Below are 18,661 nucleotides of genomic sequence, written 5' to 3' on the forward strand. Positions count from 1 at the left end.
GTACTTTGTACAGTAAATGCTGTATCTACTGGTCTGATTAGCAAACGGCACAGATGCTGTGAATGTTGATCTTGAATGTTATGTTGAAAAGTTATAAAATCAGGTTATTAATTTACTGGAACCACACACTACTTGGTTTAAACAATAATACCATTTTAGCTTTTGGCCTCAGAAAATGAGCCTTAATGTAGGCAAATTGATTAACGTAATTACGTAGTGAGTCGCTACGCAACTCAACGTGTCCCTGTTCTGTTGACTGGGAAACCCCTAGCGCGGAGCTGCCAACGCCCGGCGTAAAGACACAAATAGAGAATACGGTATGGAAATTTTTTACTCGTTTCTTATTACTATATATTCTTTTGGCTAATGTTTAGGTCTAACTCTTGTCACTTTACTGTATAATATGTATTCCTAACACGGATTGTAATCAGCAGTTTATCAGTCTCATTCAGCAACAGCATCCGCTAAGCTTAGCACAGCTCGTTAGCTCGCAAGCTAAGGGGAGGACAGTAGTTAGCTAGCGAAACAGGCAGGGTGTCTATCGTTAGACCGGTGTGTAAATCGAGCTCCTGGAGTTACTCATAAAGCATATGCAAGTTTTTTTTATTGGTGGTTCTGGTGTTGTAATGATAAAATAAAACACCTCTTTGTTATTAAGATAAGTTGGTGACGAACCTAAGAATTGACTAGTTACGGTACGCGGTAAGTGGGTTAACAAACAGAATAAACGAGCATAACAAGAGTTTGGTTAAGTTATGATTTTGTAGACAGCATAGTCCCATCGTATAGATGGAAAGCGTAATGTCTGGGTACTAAGGAAAAGATTCATAACACTGACCCTGTAAAAATAGGGGATCAGTTGTAAGTTCATCGTTTTAACAGCGGGCAGGAAATTAGGCCAGACTGAGGCCGAGGATGTGGCCGAAATATATGGCTAATGCTACCAAGCTAACAGATCTTTAAGTGGTAGTTATCTCTCAAGTGTGAGGTAAAATGTTCCATAATAGGATATTTACATGCTGATCCTAACAGCTTGGCACACCACTCGCGGCTGCGTAGCTAAACATGTTATAAACTCAGTGTACCAACGGAAGACAAAGTCTAGTTTGAGATTTCGGGTCGGTGATGTCAGATCAAAAATACACATGATTGAGGTCTGTTTTTGTCAAGAATCAGAGGGTTACATTCTTCCCCCCAACGTGCGGAAGTACGTACATGTATCAGTGGAAATTAGAAGGAAGTTATGACCAATCCTTAAGGAAATGCCTCCAACGTAACGATCATTACCGGTTTGTGTTTAAATGCACTGATATTTGATCATGTAGATGACATAAGTGTCTGCTTTAAAATAAATCCACACTGCTCAGAGGATTAGCTGACCCGAGCATACAAAATCGCAAATTATACAGAGTCCATTTCAGTATGGCAGCTAAATATTTGGAAACTGTCATCAGGCTCAGTTGAGCCGCTTTCGCTATTAGTATTTAAGCAGGGCTTGCAGTTAGTGCTGGCTGGCCTACAAACACAAATGTGAGGATTAAGTCTGGCGGCATTAATGCAGCTGCAGTCATCCTTTGGTGCCCATTGCCGTTGGCTTACTACATTGTTACACTTAGATTTATATTTTTTACTTTTACAAGATGAGTTGAGATTTTTATTCAGATTGATGGGACACACAGTAAAATACTTGTGTTCATACACTACTGTGTTTCATGGATGTCACGGTGTTCATTGTACTGTGAAATTGACCATGCATTCACCAACCAAAGAATTGCTGAAGACAGTGGCGCTTTCTCTTAGTCAGTAATTAGTTGACTTGGTCCTAAGGCACAGTTCTCCTTGATGATGTGCGTTGGAATGTTGTCGATTAGTGTTATGCTTGATTCATCTGCCAACATCTGTAATAACAGTGTTCTTGGTTTTCGGAGACAGAAATCTGTCAGTTTGTTGATAAACCAGTAGTGTGTACTCTAAGTGGACTAGAACATGATCAGATAGCGCCTGCTACTTGTCCATGGTGTCTGCAGCAGTTTGCACGTACATCTATGCAGGAGTGTAATCCCAGCCAAATGGAGTGTCTTCACTTTTAGGATCAAGATGAGGCATAATGCAGTTGCTTTATATATTGATTTTTTGGGGTCAACCTTGATAACATATGTACTCTGATTAATCAAGTTTTGCATGTCTGACTATTTACTTGTTCAGTAAGAGTGCTTCCTGGCTCAAAGCAGACCAGGGGTGACAGTCCAGGTAATCTTGATTCATCTGGATGCATTTAAGGCAAAGAGTCTGTTTGACCTTACTTACAAGTCTGTGCATTTTCCTGTTATTATTGTAGGGTATGTGTTTTTACAAAATGATTTAAACTTGAAAAAAATCAAAGCCAACTTAGTCTCTGTTTTTTAGTCTTGTGTCCTGGTGATTTTACTTTGAAAGGCCAGACTCTTTTTGGTGGCACCAATTTTTGTTTATACTGAGAAAACTGCTGTGTAGCATTGTGACACACATGAAACAGTTATCATAACATTAACAAATTCACATGAACAGACAAGCATTTATAGTTCAGCATTACAATTCAGTATTTTCAGGCAATGTACGTATGGTCAATTTTTTTGTTTTTACATGTTAAAGTTCACATTATTCACATTATTTTATAAAATCCCTCCTAAAAGAACTGCCCTGTATTGCATCACACCTGGAAAATTTCCAGCCGGAAGCGCCCATTGTTCAGTTTCCGGTAATGCTAGCTGCTCATATGATGCACTTGCGGTAATGGGTAAGCTCCATTAGCACGTACAGCTCCATTCAATTAGATGTTTAACAGCTGTAATTGTGTTAAACATTGTTGTATTATAACAACATACTGGATAGAAACATGCTGTATTTTGTGATGAGGTTTTTGTTAATAAGGGGAGATTTGACTTGTGCTCAGAAAATGGTACACGTGTGGGGAAATGATTTTTGGTTTAGAAATGTTCATTATTAGAAGTGGATAACTTCATGTGATTGTGCTCTAATTGCTGGAATAAATCATTAAAGACTTACAAGGCATTTTAAACAATGACATATGCATTAGACATATGCAGTGGCATAGTGGTAGAAATCACATAAATCTGTAGCAGGCATTGCACTGATGATGACAGGGAAAAAAAACTTACAGGTCTAATGTAAAAGCCTTTTTTGAAAAGGAGTGGTATGTTGAAGATATTTGGGCTGTTAGTTGGGCACCTGTTTTAGCAGGTTCTGTTTCTGTGTTAAACACTGTAGCGTTTGGTGCCTGCAGTTTTGTCCCTCATGCTTCTCTCAATGACATCCCCACCCCCACACTGTGCTGCAGAGCTCTGCAGTGGCTTAGCACTGACAGACTGTAACTTACAGAGGAGAAATGGGGGAATAGTGTTGCTTGTGTACTACATACAGTGCGTTGTCTCTAAAATCAGGCACACACTGAACAATGTTGTCAGACCAAGAAAGTAGTGCTGTGACATTATACATTACTTACCAAGAAACATGGAAAGACAGACAGCTTTAGAAATAAAAGCAAAAAAGACGAGCAGATGAAGTGAAGCAAAAGCTGTAGTTAAAGCTATACATAGTCATTTAGAAGTGGTTTGAGGTGGATGATGATTGTTGAAGAACCATCAAATGACAGTCAATGAATATTGAATAGTTATTTTGGTTGAGATTCCCATCCCTATGTAGAACTTGATATTATATATCTACGATAGCCTAATATATCAGGAGTGCACCAACCTCCTATATGCCTGTCAGTGACTCAGTTAGCATAACAGCAAAGCGTCAGCCCCATCAATTAATTTTCTTTGTTGGCTTAGTCTGGTTCCTTTTCATAAATCACTTGTTGGTAAGTTTTTATTTCACTTAAAGTTACATAACAAATTGTTTCCTAGTCGAGTCTTCCTGTCCTCATTTTTATGTGCACTGTCTGCTCCACTCTTAGTGTGTTAGTGGGTGCAAACAAAGTGAAACTGAGAGTGGAGGAAAATGCAAATTAGAATGGCCATAATGGCAACAAGTGAAGAATTCACACTAAGCTGGAAGAAAAGTAGTGCAAATACATTAGCTTAATAACATATATATAATGAGCCCGTGTGCATCCTCTAATATGGATGTTCTGACATGTTAATATGTGTGTTGGTTTCAACAATAAAACACGTCAGTGTATGTAGAGCCTTGGTGGTGTTCCTACTGGCTCACTATCACAACTGAATAGAACAGATTTGTTGTTTCTTTTATTTGTGCAATTTGAGCTTTTCCTGTGATAACAGTCAGAAAGAACTTTGTAGGTTAGCTTTACTCTTGGAGTTGTGTTCACATCTACACTACATTCATGTTTGATGTTTTAGTTTCTAATTTTGTATAACAAATTAAAACAAATAAAATAAGATCATGAAGCCACCATTAGTGTTTTTGAGTCTGATCTGTTTCTTGGGCCATATGGGGAAGAGAGACTGCGCCAGCTGATGTTTTCCCTTTTTCCCCAAATTTCCTTTCATGTTTCCTTCCTTCATTTGTGTGAAGCAGGCCTGTGCTGTGTCCAGTTGTTAAGCTGTACTGACCCTCAGTCCATTAACTGTAAAAAGCTCATTGGAGCCTTTCCAGTTTAATTCCCGTAGTTAGTGGAGGTTACTGGTTTTCACTTCCTGTGGCAAGTAAATCACGATTTGTAGTCAGAGTTTAGGTAAAAAGTTCTTAACCAACATTTTGTCTTTTACAAATAATGAAAAATGCCATCTGGTACTCAGCTTACAAAAAAATGGCTAGTCCTTGGTCCATGCGTTTTTCTCCTAATATGAGCTCACCTCAAACAAAATGCTCCTATCAGAAGTCCACATGTATAATGTAGAGTAAAATAATAATGATCAAAGATGATATTTTAAAATTTATCTGTGGTATGTCTATGAAAGTTGGTCAGCCAAAAAGTAAATTATTAAATGTGCCTCTTTTCTTTTCCAGATCTTGAATGAGTAGCAAAGACTGTAACACACAGCTATGCAGACCATTAAGTGTGTTGTAGTTGGTGATGGTGCCGTGGGTAAAACCTGCCTGCTCATCTCTTACACCACAAACAAGTTTCCCTCTGAATATGTACCTACGGTAAGTGCGTCAATCTCTACATTAGATTTTAAATGTTTTAGTTACCACATGTTCAGCGAACCACACGCACGTGAGTTTATATTTGCTTGTTGCACAATTTACAGAAGAAGTTTGAGTACATACAATGCTGTTTGCATGTTTCCGTTTATCCTGCAGAGGTCTGAACAGGATGTTTGCTATTGTTGACTAATTGGCCTTGACCACTAAGTACGTGATCAAAGTTGTGTTCTGTATGCAGCTTTACAAACACACAATCAGGTCAAAGAACCTGCTGGAATATGGTTTATTTGAAGGATGTTGAATAAGAGTAATAGACGAGCAATTTGAATATATTATTTCTCAGCTTTGTAGTGTAAATAAATGTGTCTATAACTGTATCTTTAGTTCTATTGCGTTATGAGTGGCTGAGCTGATTTTGGTCTGTGTGTTGCAGGTGTTTGATAACTATGCTGTAACTGTAATGATTGGAGGTGAGCCCTACACTCTGGGCTTGTTTGATACAGCAGGTATGTTACATTTCACTTTCTATTATAAAGTAGGAATCATGCTTTCAGAAGCAGCTTGTCTGTCTTCACACTGCAGCCACAGGGGAGCTTTAGTAAATGTAGAGTTTGTGTGATGTTTTCTTTCAGTCAGAGTTGTGCTTTCTGTTTTTGTTGCTCAGCCTCTGTTGGCTTACGTGCCGACCAAACAATTAGAGTTAAATATAATTTTTGTGTGGCTTCTCCAGGTCAGGAAGATTACGACAGGTTACGACCTCTGAGTTATCCCCAGACAGATGTCTTCCTCGTCTGTTTCTCTGTTGTGTCCCCATCCTCCTTTGAAAATGTCAAAGAAAAGGTAAGTGTGACCTGTTCATTTTGGGTTTTTTCTGTTAGTGTAAAAATGAACATGTTGTAACAGTTTGTTTCATACTGTGTAATATATACTGCATATTGTTTATTTTGTAAAAATGATGAATTATAGGTTGCTCAAATTTTACTGGCAGGTACAGTACTAATTAGCCGTTTGGTACAAAAAGTCAGAGGGAAGGGAACTTGGTTAAAAATGCAGTGCTCGTCTGAGGATGCAAATGCCTTAAAAAAGGGTTAAAATAAAGGGCTCTCTTCAAATTTCTAAAATAAAATTAACATTTTCCTAATTTTGTTTAATAAGAAAACCCCCCGGTATTCCGCACATGTGTGGTATTATGCTGACTCTTGTATTTGTCCATTTAGTGGGTTCCCGAGATCACCCACCACTGTCCAAAGACGCCCTTCCTTCTAGTTGGGACTCAGATCGACTTGCGAGATGATCCCTCCACTATAGAGAAGCTGGCTAAGAATAAGCAAAAGCCCATTACTCCGGAGACAGCCGAGAAGCTGGCAAGAGATCTCAAGGCTGTGAAATATGTGGAGTGCTCAGCCCTCACACAGGTACTGTATATACTCGGATATAAAAGATTTACAGTCACACACACACACTCTCAGAGACGAGTATGATGGATACTTCAGTGGCAAGAACTAAGAAAGTGGAGGAAAGAGGAACATGCCTGTACCCCCACTGTCCTGTGCATGTTTGTTCTGCATGCTGGTTTGATCTTGGTAATTGATGTAACTTGTGGGTTCACTGATGTTGCTAGTTGGAAATGATCCTTGCTACAGTAAGCAGACCTTCATTTAGGTAAACTGTTACTTATTCAGCTGCACTGGTCTTGAGCATAGTCACATGGTAGATTAGCCAACTTTTCTTAACAGTGAGGTGGATTATAAGCAAATGCACTAAATGTTAGAGTTTAGGATTCTGGGTGAGCAGACCTAAAGCGATTAAAGCGTAGGAAGGAGAGAGTTCATGTTTTGCAAACCTCTCCAGTATATGTGCTTGTTAAAGCCTGTGGGCTTTACACCACATCATGGACCAGCAATCGCTCCTGGGATCAGCTGATGGTGTTTGCAGTAATAGAACAGGCACAAACACATTATTGTGTCAGCATTTTGACTAAATGGCAAAGTAAAATATTTCTAGTTTATGAAGGCAAACCTGCTGCTAGTTAGTTGTTTGTTTGTTTGGTTTTTTTGCACTGTTTCTAAAGAGGACCAAAGGTAGACAGTGGGCTTCATGTCAAATTTAGGAGCGTTTGACTTCTCTGTGGTAGATTTAATGTTGTATTATTGAGTGCTTGTGTTGACTAAATCAGTCAGTGCCTTTAAAGGCTTTACCTGCTCAGTTATGTCCCGAGTTTGTTTGCGTTGGCGTTGATGCATAACTGTTAGAAACTGAAGCACAGTAAGCATGACTCAGAGGAGAGCAGGTGACTTGGATCTCTGATTCTGAACAATAGTGTTGATAAAGCTGGGGTGCCCCCACCTCCCTGCTCTGCTCCTTCCTTCCTCTACTCCCCCCTATCTCACTGGCACAAAAGTTGCATAGCTGGTGATGTCATTTCCTGTTTCCTGTTGGGGATCTCAACACCCAGGTCCCCAGCTCACTTTCAGCCCCCTGCTAAACAACTTCCTTGTCTTCATTCAGTGTTGACACGGCTGCACGGCACTCCTCGTCTTTATGCTATGAAACCTTCCTCCTCACTCTGCCATGTTCCTCTTCTTCTCCTCCTCTTCTTTGGTCTCTCTCTGTGTTTGCTCTGCTAATTGCACTCTTGTTCTCTTCCCTCTCTTCCTGTCGTCATAGCGAGGGCTGAAGAATGTTTTTGACGAAGCTATCCTAGCTGCCCTAGAGCCGCCTGAGACGCAAAGAAAGAGGAAATGTTGTTTATTTTAAACTTTCTGTGCCACATCGCTCATGTCTTCTTCCTGTCATTGCTGTTTATCCGTTTTTCATTCCCTTACTCCACTTCTCTCCTCCTTCCCATTTTCTCTCTCTCTCTCTGCATTTGCTGCTTAAAACTCTCATCTGTCTCAATCTCAGCCATCTATTAACAGATCCACCAGTTTGATACTCACACTGCTGCTCTACTCTGCATTAAGATTGCATTTCTCATCTTTGTTCTGTGGCTTGTTAAACTAACCAGAGGCCTTTCTGCACTTAAAAATACTTGTTGCCTTTTCTAATTTGGTTTACTCGGCATCATATCTTCATATTTTTCTTCTGGATTAGTGTTACCACCCGCATCATTTCACATCCTAATTCTTGGACCACTCTGTGTCTTAAACTGTTTTCACACATGAACTCTGGACAGTCAAACACAGTTGTCCTTTCTGGAAGGATAAATTCTGCACACAGATACCTCCTTCATTCTAACATGGACTTAAACGCCACCACGCCTCTGAATTGAACTCATTCTAAAAGATGAGATTAAACATTATTGTGTGTGTATTTAAGAGCCACTGAAAATTGATCGCAGTCAGTGACCACATTTTTTTAAACGTGTCACTTTCTGTAGTTTATAGTGCTCCAGACACATAATGTTAGGGTGCTGAATGTAGTAGCACCAGCAGTCTTCTTTCCTTTTTAAAATACAAATGGAAAAAGAATAGAGCAAAACTAGCTAGAAAATACAAACTGTAAGAACTCACACATCTGTGCAGTGCTGTTTACTCACTGCTGTCTGTAGGCTGTTGACACAGTCTGCAGACAACTTTCCACTCTCTATGTGAGAGTGCTACAGGTCATCTGTTTTACTTTCCACATTGTTTGTTTGTAATTTCATATTAAAGAGAAAGCAGAAATAAGCCTAACACCAATATTAAAATCATACAATAATAAAATGTGAATAAATAGCACAGCAAGAGCAGCAGCTGTGTACATTGACAGTCATTCACACACTGTGTTGAAACAGCCGGGTCGGTAAAGCTGGTTCATTGTGACACCGTCTGAAAGGTTCGTGTGTGAAAATGTCTTGAGTTTAGCTTATTAACAAGACCTGTGTCTAACAATAGGTGGCTAGTGTCTAGAAGGATACATCCTTTGTTTGGGATGGTCCTCGACTCTTCTCTCTGCTCTGTGCGAGTAGTAGTCGGTGTGAAGGTGGTGGCTTTACAGGCTGAGATTGAGCTTACACTCAACAGAGCTTCCATTTCTAATGCTAAAGTATTTTTTATACTTCTACAGTTATGTTTAATTTATCAGAATCTGAAGTGTGACTGTGGTTTCTCACGCAGGGCTTTTAACTGCTCAAGTCACCTATGGGAGTGTCTGACCTCAGCAGACATTGCTATGTGCTGGTGTCATGGTACTCTCATTGATCTATTTTATAGCTAAGCCACACTTGATGATACTTGCAAGCCGTGTTTAGTGACTTATTTCGCTTTCTCTACATATAACATCAGTGTGCCATTACCTGTGGTACAGATTGTGTTGTATTAGAAGTCTATATAATAATACAAGCTATAATTGTGTGAAATGACTTGTGAACTGAATTAATAAAGGGCAACTTAACTTGCGCTCATCTGGCTTCCGTCTTTTTTCAGTGCCGTGTCAGAAGAATTTAGTAGTTTGGTCAGCTGAGATAGGCAACGCAGTGCAGCTCTGGTTACCTCACATGACTGAGCTCATGACGTAAGCAGTTCTGCTCGGGTTAATACAAAGGTTTCCCTCTTGCGCTCGGCAAGTGCTTGATTGTGGTCATGTGTTTGGAATATGAACCAGTGAAGTCAAGAAAAAGTTCTTGTTTGCCGTTGTAATATCAAGGGTTATGTCCTGTTTTTCCTCCACTTGCTTGTTTGACTTGCCTTTGATTTCAGCTGTCTCAGGTCAGCTGCACTTTTCAGACATGCATGTGATTTGTGTTGTTGACACTTAATCCCTGATCTGGCTTACACAACTGAAGCACTACAAGACATCGTTTCCCACACACAGACTTTACTTGGGAGGGTACTCCAGGGATGCTGATGGCTAACTAAGTATAGTGTGTAACTTATTTTTTATTTACAGTGTGATCGATTTAGTCACTGCTAAGCATGTAGACTAATAATATAAATTCTGTAATGCAATTGTTTGGTTCCGCAGTCAGATAAACTCCAACTAAACTATGCTGGACTGCAGCTGGTCAAAGTAGACTTTATTCTACTTAAAAGATGTGCTTTAAGGAGTTTAATGTAGAGGCAGCAATATTTGCGTATTATTGTCACAGAGAATGTGTGCTATTATTTTAAAAAGCACGGGTGCACCTCCTGTGTCATTTGTCTGATTCTGTGGGAAACACTACATGACAGTCTCCTGACTTGTTCATTGCAGATCCTACTTGGAAATTTTATGTTGTTGTTTTATCTTTTTCTTTGCATTCCCACCAGCTTCCCCTCTTTCTTATGAAACCCCTCTGAATTACCTTCAGTGTATTTTGATTTTTCACTGTTCCCCCCCCAAGTTGAAGCCATTTCTGCCTTTTGTTGCAAGATCTTTTTTTTGTTTCTTTTAAATCTGTCTGTGTGTGTGTGTGTGTGTGTGTGTGTGTGTGTGTGTTTGCGCTGCTCCCTCATTCTGTTTGTATGTTTTTGTTCACAGAAAGGACTAAAGAATGTGTTTGATGAGGCGATATTGGCTGCATTGGAGCCCCCAGAGCCCAAGAAGAAACGCAAATGTGTGCTGCTATGAGAGGCTCCTACCTTTCCAAAGCACACACCCCCTTCACTCATGCATACACACACACACAGAAATACACACATCTTTAAATACATACATCCCTGCCTCTCCCAAACCCCCCTCCCTTGCTCTGCTAAGGCTGCTTGACAGCATTGTTTTCCTTGTGGAAGACTAGGAAGAAAACAGCCTACCAAGTTTCAGATAATTCTCTGCAATAATAACAACCAAGCTTCACCCCTGCGTCTGAGTTCGGGATAAAACATGAACGTTACATGGCCAAGAAGCCAGTGAGGGCTCAGACAGGGATCCAGATACCAAGCATACTCACAAGTAGAAATCCCTCTGTCGAGCTTTGGATAGCTGATTTCATTAGTTCAGTCAGTGTTGTGGCCTAATCGAGTTCTAGCTGTCCAGCCGTGTAGTCGTCTTCAGCCAATGTAAGGGTTTCGTGGACATAAGCCCAGCCCCAGCCCCTCCCAGCTGCTTAATTAGCAGCTGCTCATGCTGCTGTTCCCGTCGCCTCAGTTGACGAGCACGCTCATTGCTCAGCCCCCCTCTATGTTCTCACTCAGCACTACCACAAGAGATGCTAACAGAGTAGTGTTGTTGATTTTGTTTGCCAACACCTCCTTTATCCCTCAAACAGTCTGAGATATTTACTCGATGTTCCAAGTAGACGCGCTCTTAACCACTAGGACACCGTGGGGGTTTGACACAGCTCGGTAATTCAGTCAAGGCTCCATCAAGCCTTACCTCCACAGTACAGAGTAGCAGTCTTTTTAGAGTGTGGAAATCACTTGAAAAGCTAAAGGCATTCATTAGTAATGGGTCTCATAGTCGACCACAGGAATTGGCCTTTTAGATGGAGGGAACTTAAACAGTGTTAGCAGAACAAGCGGTTGTTCTTCATGCGTTGCCAGGGACCAAGTAGAATACTGTTTTCACATTGTCATCACCGTACACTGAGAACGGGCATAGCAGAGACAACTGTGTTAAATGACGAATGCTTATTGGCCAGACAACAGATGAGCAAATGTGAATTTTCACCAGATTTCTGTGCCAGGTCAGAATTTGGTGCCTTCCTGTAGTGCGTCATATCCAGGCAGAGGTGTGAGGCCTGTTGTACCCGTTCACACTGTACGGTGCTGCATGTAGCTCGGCCTTGGTCTCTGTTCTAAATGATAGGTTTAACAGATGTAATTATAATGTAAGCTGGCACACAATGTTCATGTAGGCTCCAGGTGTTTTTACCAAAATCTGTTTTTCTTTATCATTTCTGTTTGTGTGTTGTTGGTTTTTTTTTATTTTTATTTTTTTTATTATTATTATTTCATTCATATATATATATATATATATATATATATATATATATATATATATATATATATATATATATGTATATGTATATGTGTATGTATGTGTGTATATATATATATATATATATATATATATATATATATATATATATATATATATGTATATGTGTATGTATGTGTGTATATATATATATATATATATATATATGAATAAAAAGGTTACTTTCACTCCTTTTACATTTTAGGGGTCGGAACTCATCTGAACTCTCACCCGCCAGTTTATACCAAGTAAACCTCTGATTGGTTTAGCTGAATAAAAACCTCCAATGGCAGCGAGACTGTTTGGTAATGATTATTTGTGATTGGTTGGTTCTTGTTTTTCTTTACTGGTGGCTTAGAGTTGGGTCGACGTCCAGCCCAAGTCAGTAAAATTATTATTATAACCTGTTGTTGTTTTGGTGCAAAACCAAATGCTTTGTCTAAAGTCTTTGTTCTTTGTATATGCATTCTTTTCAAAAATATTAAACTTATACCTTAATTGCCTTTACCACTTTGCACTTGCTGTTCTTTGTTTTTCCAGCCAGCAGGTGGAGCTGTCTAATCACATCTCCATCGTCTATATCCTTCATTTGAAGCTGATAAATGAAAATGTTGCAAAACGCCCACAAAAGTTCACTGAAATGTTTTGGTTTTTTTTCCATTACAAAAACCTAAAGCATCATTACAAAAAATATTAATTATGTTGACAGGTTTGAACAGATTTTCAGGATTGCATTGTCAGAATATTTTAGTTTAGAGGTCCGTACATTGGGAAGGTGTGTGTTTACCTGCTGAAAACTACTTCACTTAGCATGTTACCATGTTATCCTGATGAGAGACGAAACCATTTTCCTACTCATGGACTCGTGGCCCGTTTTTTTTTACTATGTATCATTGGTGATGCTCTTAAATTGAGGGGGAAAATGTAAGTTGTCTCCATTACATACAGTATTCATCTCATTACATAAGTCTTACCTTACATGGTAGTAAAGTATAGCCCCTTGTATATTTGGAGGATTCCCAGCATGCCAACTTTGATTAAGCTATTCTGTAATACTTGGCCAGTAATTAAAATACTGATCATAGTTAAACTGTCTAGCCAGATTTTCATTCTTTTCAAAATGAAAGTGCACTGTTACTCTAGTGACTCGATCCAGAGGCTCAGCCTCAAAGAGAGATCAACAAACCAACTTGACTAGGTAGGATTTTTTCCTTTTGTAAGATAACATATATTAATTGGAGCCTTTTTTGTTTCTTTTCTACAAACCAAGCATCCCCATTAAACCACAGTGACTAACACCTTGTGACGTTACCTTGCTTGTGGGCATTAGAATTATCCATAGACTATATAAAAAGATAGCTGTAGCCACAAGTAAAACTTCCATTCATTTTAATGGCCAGTAGAGGGCAACTTCTGAATAATTCAGATTATATAAAAATCTAAAGGAAAACAGCCGTGCTTTTGTTCACATAGCACCAAATCTCAATAACAGTCACCTCAAAGTTATTTAGAAGGATACAACCCTCATTGGGGAAATTGGAGATGGAGCATCTGGATTCATGATATTATTATTATTATTAAATGTATTATTAAATGTATTATTTATATTGTAAAGACCTAAAGAGGAAACTCCAACAATCGGACGACCTCCTATGAGAAAGCACTTGGCAACAGTGGGAAAGAAAAACTCCTGTTTAACTGGAAGAAACCACCAACAGAAGCAGGCTCAAGAAGGGGCAGCCTCTGCAGCAATTGGTTGGGTGTGGGGGGAGGAAGACATGATAAAAGACACACTGTGGAAGAGAGACAGAGATTAATAACTAATAATTGCAGAGTGGTGTATAAACACAGAGAGAGACATAGTGGGACAACATCCCTCTTAAGGGTTTAAAGACATGAAACTCCACCATTTGATTGTAGAAGTTTCTTGGATGACAGGTGAGATGTTGTCATGAAACTTACAGAAATCCAGTCCCTTTCTTTTCAAGCTCCTTTGACAGATCACCCATGTCCTTCAAAACGTCATCTAGCCAGCCAGTGCCATATTTTAAAGATGATTAAAACATAGTTTGAACGTTGCTATTTCTCGAATGTGATCTTTTATTTCCTATCAAATGAATCACTCGCCTTCCATCACACGCACACTCACGCAGGATCCAGCCGTGTGCTGATCTCAGATGGTGTTGAGTGATCGGTATTGTTTTCATACAGCTTGCACAGATGTCCCAAAATTCCTCAAATGACAGCAAATGAGGGTAATCTCCCAAGTTTCATGACCTGGATCATCTGCCACAGACAGTTGGGATGGATGTTACGCAGCAGCCCCCACCACCCCTCACCCGTGGATCCCCTATTCACCCTCATCCACCCCTGTGAGGCGTTCACACATTCCCTGAGTTTCTGGAGTGCTGTCTGTCAGCGCCTTCTTCCGCTAAAGAGACGCTGACAGCCATTAATTATCACACGGGCTGAACGAAGGGCATTCCTCTCTGCTGAAATATTCATGCAGACACACACGCAGATGCTCCTCAGCCCTCTGCATCCACACACATATGCTGAGAGACGCCACCTGGCCTCCACCGGTCTTCATTGCATTTGACAAATGAGTAAACGTTTTGTTCCAAGCAGTTGTCCGATCCCTGCCGAGCCTGGGACGTGCAGGCCGAGGCCGGGATGTAATAACCGCTCACCACACCAGCACACATAAAAACACACGCAGCGCTGGCCTTCAGCTGCATGTGCTGCACCCATTTTTATGAGACGATTTTATGATGATCTGCACAGATACTGATTTGTGATGAAAAGCACGCTGAGGATTTTAGCAGTTTATCGGAGCTAAGCGGTAAATCACCGTTCTGACATCTCAGCTGTATACAGTACGAGGGCATGTGTGGGCGATGTGTGTGTGTGCGCATGGAAATAACTCTCCAGTGCTGGCTGAAGCCACAGGACACAGTACTGAACGCTTGACAGTTTGTGTTGTTTCAGTGTCCGGAGTCGCTTCCAACACACAGAACACAATGTGTTTTTTTTATGTGGATGTTGGCTGGGGTGTAGAGGTGCAGGTTTGGTTTAATTGCTCTCCAGCAGGTAGAAGGGGGAAGCTGGGAGAAAACTGAGGGTGGAGAGTGTGGGGTCTTTATTTTTATGCCAGCCATGTTATAAATCATGTGGGGGAAGTGGCCCTGAGCACTTGGGTTTATTCCATCGAAAAGCTGTTTGTACTGGATGAAGAGATTGTCATCCTTGCTCGGTGCCAGACACTAACTGATGCAGCTTACAGTTACCCAGCATTGGGAGCGCTTGGCCACACCTAGAAAAATCACTGTGCAGTTGTTTTTGACCCCACTTACACTGAACTTCCCTCCTTATAGCACAGTGCATTTTAGGGAACGTTGTAGGACTGTCTGAGAGAAATTGCTTAAATATGACAGGGATCTGCTAAAGGATGAAGAAGAAGTTTTCATTCATTGAACTATCTCTTGTTCATCAGTAGGGGCAGAGTGATGCAGGTGATTGGCAGATAGGCTGGTGTGGCAGTAAGTTTATTAGTAAATCAATGTGCTTAACTTCAGCTTTGGGTAAAGACCAAAAGACAACCAGCTAATCCATGACTCATGGTGTTACCATTCATGCAGCTAGGAATCATTGCTGCTTCCCAAACTGAATGATTGGTACTCTGGAATCACAGTCCAAGAAAAACAATGCAGTTAGTGTCTCATAAGGTGATTCAAAAACAGTTAACCAATGTGACAGAGTTAAGTTTTCTCTTACACTCAGGTACAAATTTATTCTTTCTATCGATCGCTCACAGTTTTTTCCCCAGGGCTGGCCAGGTGGATGTTTTGACTTTTTTTTAGGCAAAGTATCTGTCCAAAGATCTGTTTGTTTCTTGAGCTCTGCAGGCTCTTTGAGATATTTTCTGGTAAAGTCTCACCTGGCCTTCCTGCTCTTGAGTGTAACTAGTGATATTTGTAACCCCCCCCCTTTCCATTCATGAACGCATCTCTTGATCGTAAACTTTGATACTGTTATGTCGACTTCCTTAAGACTGTCCTTGTATGATCAGTAGATCATAGTTAGATGTTGAGATTTTCTTAAACAAGAACCAACAAAGTAATCTTATGCTGTCTTCCGGAGCCGTTAGGACTGGCTGAGTTGGCCAGCAGATTTCCTGTTTGTTTTTTAAGAATGTACCACATTGTTGATGTGGACACTTCTAAAGTTTTTCATTTCTTTCTTGTTAATGTCTCTTTTCTTTGAGCCTAATGATGGTCTCCTTCACTTTCGTTAACATCTCTTTGGACTACGAAACAGCTACCAAATCCAAGTTTAACACTTGGAATTAAGTCCTGATCTTCTATCTTCTATTTGTCATGGAATATAATGAATACTGTATTAGGAGTAATTGGACCATTGCTTGTCTGTCAATGGTCCAATTAATCGTGAGGCTGGGACACTGTGTATAAAGGTTAATGCAATACTTTTAAACTCCTTAAATCAAAGCTGGAGTCCTCAGTCACATCTTGACTATTTGATTTGAAATTCACTGCGGCTGCGTACAGAGGAAAAGCTATGCAAAGTACGTCACCGTCTAAATACAGCACTTTCATTTTACCTTTCTGTTCATTTGGACATGGACATCAACACATTTACTTGAAACGAGTATATTTTCACTGTCACTGTGTTTGTTTGGTCCTCAATTAGAATTATAGAAGTTTTTAAAAGGTCTTTAAAATTCGTAGGCGCCCTGTGTGAGTGGAATACGTGTCTGACAGCCAGGCAGCCATCAGGTGAGGCTACCACTGGTCACCGCAAGGATTATTTTGACACGGTGGGTTGCTGTTAGTTAATAGATACATGTAACGCACACACACACTCTAACCTCTTTCGCCCGCATACACAGGCAGCTTTGGTTTTGGGAATATGTGTATTCAGTGTCCAGGTGTTAAGGGAAAGTTCTTTGCAGTTAAGCTGATGACAGACATGTGGCTATAACTACACATAAAGTATGTGTGCAGGAGTAGACTCAGTGATCCTCCATACCAGCATCCAGAGATGAAGCTGTGGCAGCTAAAGCCCCCATCAACAGTCTGATCCACCATCTCTGTGGGGGAGAAGCTGTTTCACTCCTCCTCTCTCTGATGTTTCCTTATCTGATCGGTCCGCTCTGGGATGAATTGTAATCTGAAAGATCTTAACTCGCTGTTTGGAATTTTACTACGATCTAAATAATTTTTGCATGTGAGAAATAGGCCATGTTATATTTCACTATAAATGCCTCAGCGCAAGTCCAAAACCCTTGGTCGCACTTGGTTTTTCTTACCCTGCATTACGTTTTTATGTTGAATAGCACTATTAAAAACTAGATGTGTAGAACCTGGATTGCTAATCAAGCTTCAAAAAAGTATTTACAACAAAATATTCAGTCACAGAATTTTATTTAGATTGTTTATCGCCGTTTTTTTAAAAATTATTATTACTATCTAGTTTTCCTGGCACCTCATGTTGAATACACCCTCACTTCTAAGCTCTGAGAGGATGCGACACACATTAAGTATGTGGTACGGATGTCTGTGTAGTCATGGATAAGTAATAAAACAAAAGCATTTGTTTCAGTCTACACCCCTCTCCATCTGTCTTTTGAGGCCTTTAAATTCAGCCTGGTTTCACTAGAAAACGTCTGATTGCTGATTTGTTTGGGATTATCGTCCTGTTCCATGATCCAATTTAAACAAACCTTCAGCTGTCAGACACATGGCCTATCGAGGAGCTCATGGTTGACTCAGTGACTGCAAGGTGCCCAGATCCTGTGGTTGCAAAACAAGCCGAAGTTATGACCCCTCCCCCACCGTGCAGGTCTGTGTGCTGATATGCTGTGTTTGTTTTTTCCCCCCAACGTGGAGCTGTGCATTAAATTATATAAATGTCATATTTCATGAACTAACATGAGACTGGGCTGTCATACCACAGACCAGAAGTTATAGGTCTTAGTGGTTTATGTGGTTTCCAGGACTTTCATTATAAAATCCCCAGTGAGATGCTGAGAGCATATTTCATGGAAAACATTACGGGAGATCCAGGATTTTCTACCATTCGATTGACTTGATCTGGACTCCCAAGCAGTGTAAGGCAGGTAGAATACAGCACACACATTTTTAATGTGAAGTGTCAGATGTAAAACACTGATGCTGGTGTCTCAGTGGCCACCAGCATGGTTTTAACAAACGCTCTTCTTGTGTTGCACAACGCGACCGTTTCACAGCAAAAAACACTGGAGACACTAAGAGGAAAGCCGAGAGGGAAGATGAGGGGAGGAGAGCAGGAGGAGAAAGAACTGCAACTGTCATCATAAACAAGAACCATCTGTCTCATTTGTGTAACTTGTTTTCTTTTAATATGAGAAGTATGCTGAAGAGATCTGGGAGTTTGAGAGAGGCCTGGGAGGGCTGGGCCCTGGGCTAAAGCCAGCCTTCTCCTGGGTTCTCTGAGCGACTGGCATTAATATCCAGCCAACCTGCAGAGTTAACCCTTTGCACGCTCACAACACAGACTGATGGAGAAAGACAGCAAACTTTTAACGGGCTTTAACCTTTAACGTGCGTAGGTAGCTGAGTGGTAAATGGAGCTGTCTGAGGGATGAAGTGTTGGAAAGGAAATGCATTGGGATGAA

The 18,661-nt window shown here is 40.4% G+C and overlaps 1 protein-coding gene across 2 annotated transcripts; it reads left to right on the forward strand.

Moving 5' to 3' along the window:
- The first annotated feature begins 207 nt into the window (after positions 1-207).
- On the forward strand, positions 208-12,495 carry cdc42 (cell division cycle 42). 2 transcript variants are annotated; one of them, XM_084927490.1, is made up of 6 exons: positions 208-317; positions 4,975-5,115; positions 5,549-5,621; positions 5,846-5,955; positions 6,333-6,530; positions 10,555-12,495. In XM_084927490.1, exons 2-6 carry the CDS (start codon positions 5,011-5,013, stop codon positions 10,642-10,644), a joined length of 576 nt encoding a protein of 191 aa, XP_084783616.1. In that variant the 5' UTR covers positions 208-317; positions 4,975-5,010; the 3' UTR covers positions 10,645-12,495. The 2 variants fall into 2 exon arrangements, with proteins under 2 accessions (XP_084783616.1, XP_084783617.1); XM_084927491.1 differs by lacking the exon at positions 10,555-12,495 and adding an exon at positions 7,783-9,499.
- Positions 12,496-18,661: the final 6,166 nt, after the last annotated feature.

Source organism: Perissodus microlepis, chromosome 5 (genome assembly GCF_051167445.1).
Source record: "Perissodus microlepis isolate ML-2025 ecotype Zambia chromosome 5, ASM5116744v1, whole genome shotgun sequence".
NCBI lineage: Eukaryota > Metazoa > Chordata > Actinopteri > Cichliformes > Cichlidae > Perissodus > Perissodus microlepis.